General features: G+C 40.1%; 1 protein-coding gene across 2 annotated transcripts in view; it reads right to left on the reverse strand.

Moving 5' to 3' along the window:
* SEMA3A (semaphorin 3A) overlaps nt 1-15,104 on the reverse strand; it is a 243,420-nt gene that overhangs the window by 165,674 nt on the left and 62,642 nt on the right. Inside the window, exon 2 of one of the 2 annotated variants that reach the window (XM_048301619.1) lies at nt 6,030-6,227. In XM_048301619.1, coding sequence (XP_048157576.1) covers nt 6,030-6,141 — 112 coding nt within the window. In that variant the 5' untranslated portion in view covers nt 6,142-6,227. Of the gene's footprint in view, nt 1-6,029; nt 6,327-15,104 lie in introns of those variants that run through there. The other variant, XM_048301618.1, reaches the window with a different exon arrangement.

Here is a 15,104-nt window from a genome sequence, read left to right on the forward strand (position 1 = left end):
GGGAGAAGTCTGTGGGCCAGAGGAAGTAAATAAAGAAGATTCTCTAACAGCAGCTGCGGGCATTAAAGGCCATACGCAGAATCAGCGATTAAGCAAACCAAAACCATATTAAAAGGATCACAGTATAGCAATGCATTAAATTAAAACTGAAAAATACTTCCAAGAAAAAAAGAATGAGTTAAAAATACAAATCATTTTGTGGTTTCTTTTCAGGTGGGAACTCCATGGAAATGCTTTCTGTGCATACAGAGTCACATGCAGGAGAGATTATAAAAAATAACCCATTTACATTGTAACATTGTAACAACCTGCCATGACTGGGTTTCTTATTATAATACTGTTTTGCTAAGTGTTATGGAATAAGTATACACCTGAAAAAACCCTAAGCAAATAGATAGGTACTTCAGTCCTGATCAAAAGCTTCAAGCACAGTACTTACAAGTACTTACAAGCACACACACTATATTTTAAGGCAGACTTCACATATCAGAAGATACACTGAGCTCAGTGAAACTATAGATATTTAAATTCCCCACTAGGTCAGAGTTTTAAAGATGCTGTTACAAACAATACAAGTAAGTGCTGCACACACCTTGTCTGCAGCAAAAGAATAGTGTTTCCATGGCTGTCAATACAGCATCTTCCATGAATAATTCAGTCATTTGCAAACCATAGAGTAAAAAAAATTATAGACAACTCCAGCTTCTCAGAAAAGGGAGGCTCTGTAATTCAGAAACCACTTTTTCCACTGGATTTAAATGGGAAAGTTGGAAATGCAAAACGAGAATGTTGGGCTAGGTTTTCACCCTCCTTGTTCCAATTACACTGCCTGTCTCAGGCCCTAATTAGCTAGCTGAAAATTTCCCTATATAGGCAAGATCTGAGCTTTGGCACTTCCTTCATCAGCTTCTCCCTCCTGTCAGCCTGTGGGCTGTCAGAGCCAGGCAGGGTAGTCCTAGCACCTCCCTGAGAGTTCCCAGGTCTTGGGAAGACCCCAGTCAACCAGTGACAGAAAGACCAACACACAGATCTTCCCTGAAAGACCCATTATTTTGGGGCAAAAAAAAAGTTAAAGTGGCTGTGGCTGCATTTGGTATCTTAACCATCCCACAGCCTCCTACACTGACTGAACTGCGAGGTCCAAGAGTGCTCGAGCCGTGCAGAAATTTTGTCACAAATGGTGGAAGGTTAAGATGCAGATGTCCCTGGTTTACATCCCAAAGTCTTCCTCCTAAATTAGGGCTGTTCTCTCCCTTTCAGGCATGTCAGAGAGGCTTTTCCCTCAGACAGTACTCTTACAAGATAGTTTAAGCAAAGGTTTTTAAGCCGCTACCTTGAAATTTGAGACAAACTCCAATACTGGTCCCAGCTCAAGAGAAATAGGCTCCCTTGCCAATATTTCTCTCCCCATTTCCTTCTCCCACTTTGTCCTGCTTTCCCAATATTTGCAGAGGTATTGAATTGTGAGTTATAAAGTTTGATGGAAAGGAAAAACCACAATCAAACCCACTGGCAGGTCATCAACTACAACCAGACTGGGTCAACAAACTACAAGCCAGGTATCATATTTACATTAGTGTACATACAGGTAATTCAGTGTGGTGCCATTCCTTCCTCATCACTCCATGTGGGACAGATTGAAACAGACAGAAGTTTTGCCATTGCTTTCACTAGGGCCATGATTTCATCTGGATAAAAATCCATGCTATAAAATTGTAAATCAACTGCACATCAAGGATGGAGTAGTTGTCACTATCACTGCAACTTTAAACAAGACACTTACTTTTAATATGGCTTGAATTGTAGCCAGGGAGTAATAGAGCTAAATCTGTGTGCAATGCTTTTCCACTTACTTTTTCTCAAGTAATATGTATCCAATTGAGCAACAATAACAAAGGAGAACCACACATGTACTCTTGCAAAACATACTTACAGCATTTAGTAATTTTCAATAGACAAATAAGATGTGACAGATGGATTTGAGAAAGTTGGGTTGACAAGATTTACTCATGTGGAGGCAAAAATCAGGGTTGCTTTATGAAAAAAATCTGCAAATCAAGGAATTGCTAATGAACACTTTCTTGGGGCTTATTTGTTTATATTTAAAGGGTACTATAGCTAGCTCCATCTCTGTTTGTGCTGTTACCTCCCCATACAGAGAACAGCAAAAGAAAATACAAAACAATAAACGATACAAGAAATCCATCTGGAGTTAAGGCTATATTTATTGTTTTAAACTTTGCACACTCAACTTGATCACCGTCTTTCTGAGAACTCTGTGCTCAATAGGAGTTTCCTAAACAGAATCTGTGACCTGGTGACACAATATAGAGACTTACAACGAACATCAGAAGTGAAGTCAATGAGATTAGAAAAAAAACAACAAAAAAGCAAGAAGAAAGCCCCCTACACTCTTTAAGGGAAGATTCTTTTACTTTTGATATATCAACAATGACATTTCTCGTTACTCTACAATAAGGACACAAAGTCTTTGAAGGACACAAAAAGAGGAGTTTAGTGGTTGAAGAGCTCAACTGAGCTTTCAGTTTTATGGCTGGTTTTACCACATTTAGGCTATGATCCAGCACTTAGTGACTTCAATGAACTTTGGATCAGGCTTTTAATCATATTAATTCCTTTTGACTGAAATAAGGAGATGAGTAGCATTTGAGTAAAACCTTTCCAACCCATGTACAAAGATGAAAATGCTTGGAAACTTTATAAAGTACAGAGCAAAACCCAGAAGCTACTGGACAGGAGCTTCACCACAGATTTCAGATGGACAAGGATATCCCTACCGCTCTCCTCAAATTTCCTTTCTTTAATATGCCAGCAGAATCAAGGTGATATAAACCAAATAACCAGAACTTTGTTTCACAATAAACAGAAAGAACCTTTTCAGGTCACAGATGTGGCCTTAACATACGCATTTATACACTTTCTCTTCTGCTTCCTATCCACACCACGCCCCATAGGATGCTTTTAATCTTCTGCAAGACTGAGCGACAAGAAGTTAAGAGGAAGTAAGAACAGGAGTTCACCAAAACTTCTGTCCAGCAACCAGGGAAATAGCAGAGCTAATACTGGGCCTTTGAAAGCAAGTGACCATAGGAAATCAAGGTTGGCAGGGATTTAACCCTTCATGACATTTCGCTAACTTTTAAAGCAAATGCCTGAGCTTTTTAACCATGTTTGACATCTAATTAGTCGAGACAAACAAGAAGTTAAAATACATCCTTGATTTTCTTTTGAAATAAAGCACCAACACTTAGCTCCAAGGTATCTGTTTAGACAAACAAGCACACGTCTTAAAAGAAAGCACAATGACTGCCACAGAAAAGTGAAGTCACCTGGGTCATTCTTTTCACCCTGCATGTTTGGGGTTTTTTTTTTCCAATATCATAAGTTTATTTTACTCAACCACATCTCTTCATGGAGATGAGGAATGGGTAAGTAACTGGGTAGCTTCTTTTTCTACTTGCAAGCAGTTTAAATAGAGATGAATCACTTGGTATCACATAGTCACATGGCAGTGAAGTATATCCAGAGAGATAAGTATTAGCATGTGAGGTATTCTGTCAGTACCTAAAAGACATATTTTCAATACCCACAGCATTTAAGGATGTTCCTACGCAAGGTGTTAACATTGATCGGTGCACTGAGTACTGTGCTGGAAGCAAAATTTGTCTGGAAAAGCACCAGCTGACAAGGCTTAGTCTTCTCTGACTAATAATGATATCCCCATACCTGGGGATCAATGTAGCAGCACTCTCCTATTGACCTGGCCAAGCATTTACACCAGTACTTAATTTTAAGTATGTGAGCAGTCTGATCTGATTTTTAGAGTTACACATGTTTGAAGTCAAATGTGTGTCTCAAAGGCTACAGTGTGAATTCCTGTAAGTCTTCAGACTTCAACTTGCTCTGGATTTAGGCATTTACTGTCTTCACTGCATAGGAAACAGGGTTGCTCACCATTTGAACTCATTTTTGTTCCACAATGATCCACCAAGTATAAAACAGTTTTGATGTTCAGCTCAGTTTCCTGTTTTGATCATATAGAACTGACCATATAGCAAAATTTGATATCTGATATTTTAAAAAATGAAAATGAGGCTCTTTATCCCAGCAAGAGCAGAACTGGAAAACAACCAATCGGCAGAGCAGCGAAACATTTTTTAAAGGGTCTATAGATACAGCACCAGCGAGGTGGGGAAAAAAAAACAGAAGAAGAAAAAGAGAAAAGAAAAAAAGAAAACCACCATCAGTCACATTTGGCCACTCTTTGAAATTAGTTTCTGTGCATTTAGCCAATATGAGCAGGGGTAGCAGACTTGAGCCATGGATAAACTTTAAAAGGGTGAAAAAAATAAACAGTAGTTAATAAGCCATTAAACCCCTTTACAGGATATTTTTATAGCATTTATGCTTCTATATACTAATCTGAGTTTCAGTACGATTGTAGAAGTTTGGAAGCAATTAAGAGTTTTTTAATGAGTTTTTTGACATGACATGTAGTTACAGTAGAAGCTATCTTTAGACTCCATTATTCAAAATAATCAATTTTGTGTTAAATACAAATGTTTTTTCTCATTAACAGACTCTGAACCCCTTAAACTGTTCTTTTCATTCATATACTTTATAGTTTAAATACACACAAATATGCACAAATGAGTTCTTTAAGAAAACCCGGCACATGCATTTATTTCACACAGTGCATCCAAGTTTTGCAGGTGCTTAATTCTTTTTTTCATCTGGAGTGTGAAGATGACGCCTGCTCTGTATCAGAGAGGACTTTCCCCCCTCTCATTTGCAGCATGAGAAAGATGAAAAAAAAAGGAAAACGTATTTCTACTGGCAAGAGATGTATTGACACTATGCTGTAAACTGAGATTGACATCTATGACCAGGCAAGCACACACATGTTCTCTTTTTCCCTCTGTAGAAGCAGTGTGTTATTTTTCCTCTCTGCTTTCAGAACTGTAGCTGCTGCTCCTTCTCTCAGCCTTCAATAATCTGAGAATTATGAGGAGGCAGCTCTTCAGAGAGATGTGTATGTACCTAGGTGTATAGCTCTCTGTTTTAGAAAAAAATACTCTACAGCTCTTACATTTTAAACTTCTTTCCCAGTTGTACATTCCTCAGATTTGATGAATTCTTCTGAAAACGTACTTAGAGTGGAACTATGCTGATAAAGAGAAGAGCCTGTCTACTTCACCCTTCTCCTTTAATACCGGCACTATTATACAAAAGTTAATTACTGACAACTGCAGTGTGAGTGGCATTACACAATTTCAAACGTAAATGTAATCTCACAGCTCTCTTTCTTCAGTTACACCTTCCCTGTGATCTCTAATGACACACATCAGAGTACACCGAAAACAACCGTGGTTCAAATAAATCGCACTGCATTAAACATCCATAGACAGCATTTTCTGGTGCCTAGCAGTCCTCTCCTCCTTTTCTGGACTGATCTGTTCCTTTCAGTTTATAGTTTCTTGGCAAACCCACCATCTACTGCTTATGTTAGGCATCTGATTGTCAGATTTGTACAAACTGAATATTCATGACTTGAAAATTAACCACTTCATGCCTAAAATATAAAATTAAAAAATATATAAATCTTCATCTATTCTATGATGTTTAAAGCAGATCTGGGATGGTGGCTGCACTGCATGCCCAGCATGGGGGAGATGAGCTGGGTGGCCAAACGCGACTCATCGTTTTGAAGAGTAAAGTCCGGTGAAATAGCACAAGACTGAAAAATGCTCTAACAGGGATCAGCACGATCCGGAGTCCTCGTCTGCAACCGCAACTAACTCTTCTTTGTCTAGGTTTAAACTGCCTGGTACCGACCGCAGCACGGAGAGGCTTTTTAAGTAAATGTTTTCAGAAATTTCTCCTAATGTCAATTTCCCCTTTGGAAGATAAGGAAAAGCAGCGAGGAAGGTGAGGAGGGAGGCAGTGACGGAGCAAGGAGGAGAGAGGTTCGTAGGAAAACCGAGAATAAGAGAGAACAACAGACTTACCTTTATACGATAATTTGAGCCTTGGCACATTATTCTTCACATGCTGGCAGTTGACTCTTCCTGCTAGTAATACTCCCAAGGAAAGCAAGGCAATCCCCCTGAGCCAGCCCATGCTGCAGCAGCCACTGTAGGGTCCCCGCCAGCCGCAGCCGTGGCGCTCCCCGTCCTGCCGGGCGCCGCCGGGGAACTTCAGGCAACCTGGGGAGCGGAGGTAACAGGTGATGGGGGTGGGCTCCGCTCCGCGCCCGCCGCGCCCCGACGCCGCCGCTGCCGTCCCGGCCCCCCGCTCGCCGCCGCCGCCGCCGCCGCCGCCGCCGGGGCAACTTCAAGCCCCTCTCACGCACACGCCGCGGGCCGGAAAGGGAGGCAGCCCCCGGGCGCGAGCGGCGTGCGGCGGGGGGGCGGCATGGTGCGGGCGGCGGCGGCGGCGGCGCGGGCCGGGGGCAGGGGCCGGGGCCGGGCCGGGCCGGGCCGGGGCGGGCCCCGCTCCGCTCCCCGCGCGGCGGGCGGGTCCCGGCGGCGGGGGCGGCCCCGCGCTCCCCGCGCTCCCCGCGCACCGCCCGGCGCGGGGACACCAGCGCTGCCCGCGCTCCCGGAGCGCCTGACAATGGGAGCGTCGGCAGGGGCGACCCCCCCCACACCCCCCCTTCCCCGGCTGTCACAGCACATGCAAGGAGCTAGGAAAAAAATAAAAAAGGAAAAAAAGGAGGAAAAGAAAAAAAAAAAAAAAAAAAAAAAAAAAAAGCCCACATCGTGGCAGAGATGAGAGAACAGAAACCGCCGCCGCGCTTGGAGAGGGCACGGAGCTAAACATTTCACCAGCTGTTTCATGTCATTGCCCAGGTTGTTGGGTTTGGTTTTGCTTGGTTTGGGTTTGTTGCGTTTTGTTTGGTTGGTTGTTCGGTTTGGTTTTTTAAAATCATTTTACAGTTCTAATCAAAAGATGCACGTCCCACGTTAAAAACAACAACGGCACAACACAGCCCACGACGTTGCTACCCACATAAATAACAGCTCCTGCCCATAGCGTAATCCTCTTCGGGTTGTTCCCAGTTAAAAACAAGTAACAAAGTCTCCCATCAGCATAACTTTACCGCTGAAGCTTTTAAAGCCTTGTTAGGGAAGGTTGCTCTAACCCTCCCTCCTTCCCCACCTCCTGCACTACTCCAATTCAAGCAAAGAAATTCCTAGTAAAGCCCACTTCAACAATCAGTTCAAGACATGGACAGGTCTAGAGGGGCTCATAAATTACACAGGAGTATTCTCTGAAGTGTTCTTGTAAGTTGAAAATGTTCCAAACCTTCCGATTTCTAGGACTGTGTGATTATTGTAATATATTTTTGTGCAATGAAACTAGATAAAGATTTTTTTGTTTGTTTGTTTGGACAAAAGGACACACAGAATTCCCAGAGGTCTTTAAGGAGGTGTAAATACAAACATATAAGCAAACATAAGCTCTCCCCTCCCAAATATCTGAACAAACCCCTTCTAGTGAGGGACGGTTTATTAAAATTTCCATGCTGTGCTGAATATCAATGTAATGTGTATTTTGGAATGTAATGTCTTACACAGATATGTACCCTGTGCTACATTCCTGATGCAGTATTGACAGAAACGCTGGCAATCAGCCTTTGTAAAACATTGGCATCATCAAAGAAGTGTGATGATCCCTCTGTATTTCATTCTATGTTTTTCCAGAGCATGTGAGTACTTTATGCTGACTACTGATACTATGGCATTTCAGTGAGAGTCTCTTCCTTCATTTTACCACTATTTACTGTGGTTTAAAAACCAATTATCTAGCCCCACTGATGATGACCACACTACACACTGGATTACACAAACACAGCATCTCTCTTCTGTGTTCAGACCTAGATACTAAACCAGCATTTAGGAAATAGTTTTAAATTTAAAAGTGAAGTTCACAGTTGAAAAAGCGGGTGTCAGTATGGTTCTAATTAAAATGTAAAGACTTGTGCAGAACAAGGCTTGGTGCTATGGTAAAACAAGGGCTAAAATTCTGTCATTGCTGCTTCCATTGCTTAATATTCACACACCAGTGGAAAAGAAGGGGCTTTTTCCCTCTTCTTTTTAACAAATTCTTCTGCTTCCTGAGCTTAATTCATTAATCCCATGGCATTGTATCTGGCAGATTCAGCAATTCTATTGATCAGAAGCATTGTTTAGAAAAGAAAATAAAAAAATAATGTTGATTTTGGTCATTCCCACACTTGTTATCCTGAGCATTTTCATGCTTCAGGCAGTGGATTAGAGCTCCAAAATGACTAGAGATGCCTGTCTGTTTTCCATGGATTACTTGTTACAGACATTCACTCTGCAAAGGAATTCATGTCACTTTGAGATTATTTGGAGAATTGGCCTAATGAATTATCCTTTTGTATTGAGCAAACAATTAGAAACAAAACACAAAAGATGCACCATATTCGGGACTTTATAAAGCACATCATTTTACAATGATGTTGTTACACTCAATTTACTTCTAGTTGCATAAAGAAGGCACAGCTACTTCTTTTTTTTCTCATGAGGAGAAGATAGTACAAAGCTAAAAACCTGTCTTTCTCATGTAGAATGAACATGTAACACTCCAGACTATTTTACATCAATCATATAAACAAACCACATTCCCAGTGAATATATATTTTCCCCAGAAAACGTATGTATTAGATACAATGAATACTAACTTATCCAAGATTGCATCTGAGAGATAAAATACAGCATTATTTAAGGGGAGATGAGATACTTTTTGCATCCTTCATGTGAGAGACCACTCACTTTTTGCCTTCCTCTGTGGGATACAGCAGTCTAAAGACATAGAGAAGGGTAAAACCTGATCCTTCTGCTATTTAGCTCTAAGTAGTGCTAATCAGCTAGTCAGGAGAGCATATGCTACACCCCCTTATAAGGAGAGGGGCAATGGCAGCACTTCAGTGGTGCTTGAAGAGGCTTCATATCTCAAAGGCACCCATTGCCATATGGTGCTTCTGCCAAGGCGAAACTGGGCTTTGCTTGGAAGGAATGATTTGGCCAAGACTCTTACAGCCAGTGCCAGAAATGTCAACTCTGGGAATTTAGGGTGGGCAACAACTCACTTTCAAATAACAATCTATTCACCTTTTTTCTTTGGTCTTTTGAAAGAGATCTAGCTTCTGAATTTAGAGAGAGGCAAAAAAGTAAAATACAAACTTTCTCAGTTCTTAAGATAATACCCTTATCCCCGGAAGAAATGAAGACCACAGTTATTAGCTTAATGAATTATTCCATTATTGGAAGCAAGTTCAAAAAGAATAACAGTTCTTCTGCATCTTTTCCCATATTTGTTGCAGATTTTATTTTTATTTTCTGTAATGGTATTTATAAGACATTCTATATAGTGTTTTATGTTTCAAGCCCCAGATAGGCCCTTGTGGGCTCTGTTTAACATTTCTGCTCTCGTGCTGTGTTGTATTATGATTTGGAGTTTTTTTATGCCACCTTCCAATATGTGCAGCAACTTCACATTGATAGATCCCACAAAAAGTTATATTTGGATGGTTCTGGGCTTTCACTGTTGACCATCCATGCAGAATTACTCTAACAATCACTTACAGGTTGGCATAATTTGGTACTTCTCATTACTCAGAAATAGTATTACTTGACTCATGATTTGTTCAAACCTTGCTGCTTGCTGTGATTTTTATGCTTAGAAACTCCTGAAAGCTTGACTGCTGTAAGAAAGTTGTTAGTGTGCTTTAGAAATGGACTTCTGTTTTCAAGATTGTTTCCTGTGTTTTGGATGAGTCATTACTTGTTTATATGGATGTGATCAGGTCTTTCTCAGAACTATGCAGGAATTACCAGAATCCAGTTTTGACACTTGGTAGTAATCCAGTAATCTTTGAGGCAAAGATTTCTTAAGTGTGCAATTTCTGACTAAAATCAGAGAAAAAAACCCAAAACTTCTCATTCTGCATCCTATTGCTAAAAACCTTCTTAGCGCACTCATGCAGGAAATGTGAAAACTTAACTAAGATACACTCCCTGCTATTTTTGTCTATAGCAGGCGAATTGCTTGATAAGCAGAATATTTGCAATTCTGCAAAGGGTCCCTTTGAAATTTGTGAGTTGTATATATAATGATACTTTGAAAATGTTTTCAAATAACTGGATCATTATTGGTCCAAAAGGAGGCTTAGTCTAGAAAACAATTTTAAGTGCGTTTTTCATGGGTTGTGTGAGAGACCCAGAATGCAGTGTCATAACCCAGTGACTTCAGAAGCAAAATCCCTTGTAAGAATATCCAGACATCATCTACCACATTTTACTCTTATGTCACAGGTTGCCACTCTCTCGTGTGGGATGCTACAAACTTATTGTGGGAACATACTAGAAACATGATGAACAAGAATGTTTAAAAATAATCTTTTTGGCATATGAAGGGGGTTGTTTTTCACACAGTTGCAGTGCATGCACCTGCTAGTGGAGTAAAAAGAATCATCAAGTGGCGTTGGGGAAAAGCAACAATGCAGGGGATCTTCAAATGTTGGCCTCTCTCCTGAAGGCAACATGTCATGAAGCTCTACCTCTGAGGTTCAAGTCCTTTACCTATATAAGACAGGAGTCTAAACCTGGAATCTATTTGACATAAAGCTTATTGCTGACACAGTTGTTCTCTTTTTCTCATGGAAGAGAAAGAACGAAAAGAAGGAAACCTATAAAAGGCCTATACAGTGAAGAAAAATGCTTCTGATAGCCAGACCTGCTGAACTGGATATCAGCTATTATTTTTACAGTGTTGATGATTATCACATTAGCTCAAGAGGTTGTAAGTATCTCTTTCCACCTGTTTTTTAGGGGATTTAAAATTCTGTTTAGTGGCACTTTTTGATTTCTGAAGCAATCACAGAGCAAATTTATTTAAAAATGCATCAGCAAAAAGACATATGCAGGTGTAGAGTTTAAAATTTCGTCAAACTGCAGTTGCCAAAATCACAGGCTTGCATTTTTATCTGGAAATATTCTTGCTTTTGGAAGTCTAGACATGTCTTTTCCCAGCACTCCCTTGGGCTTTGTTGCATTTGGTAGCCTTATTCAAATCTCCTCCATCTACATAAATCCGCACCATTTCTTATTATTGAATGTGATTGGGTTGCTAACCAGGCTAGTCAGTATCTGTGTCCTCTCAATAACACTGCATCTTACCATCTTGTCACAATCAACTTTTCCTTCATTTCTCGGGACTAATGAGACTGTACTCTATGTGATGCTAGTACTTTTGGCAGCATAATGGGATCTGTATCAGTATGATGTGTTTTATTCACAATGCTTTCAGGTCTATTAAACACCTCATCAAACTCTTCAAAAATTTTCTTTGCATCCTGTTCTGTAGACAGGTTACATGCCTGTCTGAACAGCAAAATTTTCAGATTGCTCTTCAAACCTAAACAAATCTTTTCTATTCCCTTGGCCTCGGCTGCCTGATGTTCATCTCAGACACAGATGTACAGCACCTGTGATATCCAGAGCCTTGGTAGGAAACCCACCTTAACAGCTCAGTACCAGGCATGTGACTTTAATAAGAGTTACAAAAAATTTATTTTCCCCAATCCCTGGTATGGGTCAGTAGCTTCTGTTTTCAATGGATTAACTCCAGGATACTGATGCAAATTGCACAAAACTTCCAAGTCTTTTAACTTCCAAGCACAGAGACTTCTGTCCCTCTAATTGCTCCTGTTTATTGGCTGTTGGGCCTTCATTGAGGAAATACTGGACATATGGTTTTTTTACAGGAGATGCGGGAAATGCAAAGAAATATTTGATGTTCTAATTCTTCAGAAAAAAGCCAATTTAAGAAAAATCAAGGGAAAGGGAAAAGGGAAAGGGAAAACCAAAGAAACAGCAGCTATGAAACTTTTGGCTCCTTAAATCCTATTCCGGGCCTGATGTATTGAACTTTGTTGAGGGAAGTCTAATCAAGCCAGAAGGTCTCCTCCCAAATGACCAGCTGCAGAATCACTTGCTCCTCTATCCTGACAGATTTAATGCTTGGTGGATCTCTGAAAAGACAGATAATAAACCAGTTCTGTCCTCTTCTCCACTATTGGCTGTGGAGACAACTTGCAAGGTGTATTACACACAAATGAATTACACATTCAGCTATTTTGGCCTTCAAATCCAATTTTGGCTTTTATCACCCACTTCTTGTCTGAATTGGAACAACTGATGATACATGAGATATTTTCCTCCAAAAAACCCAACAAATCTCTATGATCAGAAAAATAAGACATGGATCAGGTCAGGATTTTCTGCTTGTCTTTGAAAGTCCTCTGATGTTCTGATTTGCATCTTTAGACCCCTGTATACTTTCCAATGTCTGATCCTAAGGGACTTCCCCAAGGCCACACACTAAGACATTAACGTGGCGGGAAATTGATCCCGCATTTCTCACGTACTGTGCCAACAGCCACATCCTTACCTCTTCATTTGTCATAGTATGCAAGTCATTCCTGTCAACCCTAAAAGTCCCTCCTTATCACTCCGTATACAGAAAACCCCCAGTTCTATTGTATCTGGGATTCATCATGGCCAACCTTTTGGCCCTATGTAATTTTGCTTAGTAACATTTAGTGCCTACTGTCAAAGGCTTGAAAGACACAACGCTATCTTTTGTGCCGCCCATTCATCACAGGCTTTTAAATAGTCCAGGTGAATTGCAGCAAACCACAAACTGAAAGCGTGTGCAGCATCTGCTATGATCATCGTTCTTTTCTGGACCTTTCTTCTATTTTTTTTTTTCTTCTTGTGCTGAGTGGGTCATTATTATATGACAAAGATTTAAAACCAACAGAAACAAAACCACTGACTGTCATCTTCATGCATATTCCCTATTTGACTTTCTAGACTGGAAAACTTTTTAATGAGGATGCTTTTTTTTTCACAGACAAACTGCAAGTCAGATTCTGTTGAACAGTGTGTGTGGGTGCAAATTGTCTTTGGAAGATCAAACAATATCACACAAACACAGGGGCTAAAGAGTCAGTTTATGGCTTCTGATGCCAAAACTGATAGATATTTAATCACTGCTCAGATAGCCTGTGGAAACTGGGAATGGTAAGTAAACTGTGATAGCTTAGGAAAATTTGGTTGAACTTTCAATAATTTGACCTCTGGGAATGCTTTTAGAGTCAGCAATGTGTACAAGTGTGTGCTAGAAGAGGAGAGAGGGGAATTCAAAGAAAAACAAGGTCTAAGAAAGCATTAACTAACTCTCTCTTTCCCTCTCAGAATCCCCAGTGAATAGGGGTATCAGCAGGGGAGGGGAACTTTATTCCTTCTCCAGTTTGCATTTGTAACTATTTCAGAAAATCTTTACACTGCATTATTTTCCTGATCTGTCATACACTCATTATTTATCTGATATCTTACATAACATAGCTTTTTTGACATCAGACTTTGTGATATTTTAGACAGGTAAATATAGACATTGGAAAGAAAGGTTTTCTTCTCTCTCCTGAAGTGTTGAAATCCAAAACAAAATTAGGATGGAGCTGAACCAGTCAGTCACATAAATCTTGTTTGTGGAAATCCAAACGTATGTTGGACACATGCACACACATATACAATTAGAGCAATTTTTTAGGAAAGTAACTGAAAACACAGCTTGGTTTCTGTTTCTTGGGCATTCTAGAAATACTTAGCTACTTTGACAATTGCATGTGCATAGAGAGAATAACTACAAAGAGCATCAGGTAATAAAACAAACATCCCTGACTCTACAATGAGGATTTTTCCACCAGTACTTGGTCTTGGGGAAAATGCAGTCAAACACAAGTCTGAACAGTTTCAGTCTCCCTTCCCTTTTTTCTCTCCAGGCAGGATATGAAGCTGCAGTTTCAGTGCTCAGAACTCCCTGGAGCATCTCACCCACTGACTGGGAACTAACAGCAGTAGTAGAGGTGGTAAAAGTGGCAAAGGAAAGGGAACATATGGCCAGATGTAGGGAAGAGTGCTGCACCAAGTCAGCCTGACACCTTGTTGGAGATCACATGATAATGGAGATCTGCTGACACTGTGTAACATCATTTTGCTCTCTCAGAGCCTGCCCTGTTCTCTGTAACTGAGGAGAAGGAAAGACAAAGATGCTGTTACTGCCAGTAAGTATTTCCCACAACAATGGAAATTCTTGATTCTGGACCAGAATTAGCTACTTAGTGACACCTTAGGGACTTGTGATCAGACTAGGAAGGAAAAAAATTATATTCTAATGAGCCAGCTTTTCTGTGCATGCAAAGTAGTTTAACTAAAAGATATATTATACCAAAGTAGTCATGGAAAAAGGCTGGACTCATATAGGCACACTATGTATCTATATATATATACACATAAAGACAATACATGTTCCATATTGATAGTATAACATAAAATTAGCATAATTAGCCATTTTCATTTCCCCTGGCTTTTACAGTGTCTCACAGATTAATCCCTCAGGTTTTCTTTTTTGCTGTTTTTTTTCTTTCTGTTTAAATCTTACAGCATCATGTACTAGTTTCATGAATCTCTCAGCCAAATTCTTGAATACCTTAATTATTTCTTCAAGTTTACCTATCAAATTTTTAAGCTATAAATGTGTCTGTGAAGGTTGCTTTTTGCTTTTCTTCTTTTTTTTTTTTAATGTTTGTCTCTACCTTCAAGTGAAACAGAACAAAAATATGTCCATAAAGACAAAAATTCCATTGTTTATACTGATCAGCACAGTCTAGGCAGTGAGTGGGAAAAAAATCAAGACATCTGTTGAATACAAATGAAGGCAGCAGGTTGGTGTGTGAGTTCTTGTGTTCTGAAGCTACTTGTCATCTGCTTTTAATGACTGAAACCTCACTCTGCTCCTCTCCCCCCTCCACCACAGGACAAAGCTAAGGAAAATACTGTCACTCCAGGAAGGTTACTTTACATGAAATTGCAGAATGTGATGCATGCAAAAACTCAGTCTTTACCCATTTGCAGCAGAGTTCCATGTCAGACTTAAGTTTGCCAATGACAATTTTGTTCTAAAAACACACTTTTCGCTGCTGATAAAGA

Source organism: Corvus hawaiiensis, chromosome 4 (assembly GCF_020740725.1).
Source record: "Corvus hawaiiensis isolate bCorHaw1 chromosome 4, bCorHaw1.pri.cur, whole genome shotgun sequence".
NCBI classification, from domain to species: Eukaryota; Metazoa; Chordata; class Aves; order Passeriformes; family Corvidae; genus Corvus; species Corvus hawaiiensis.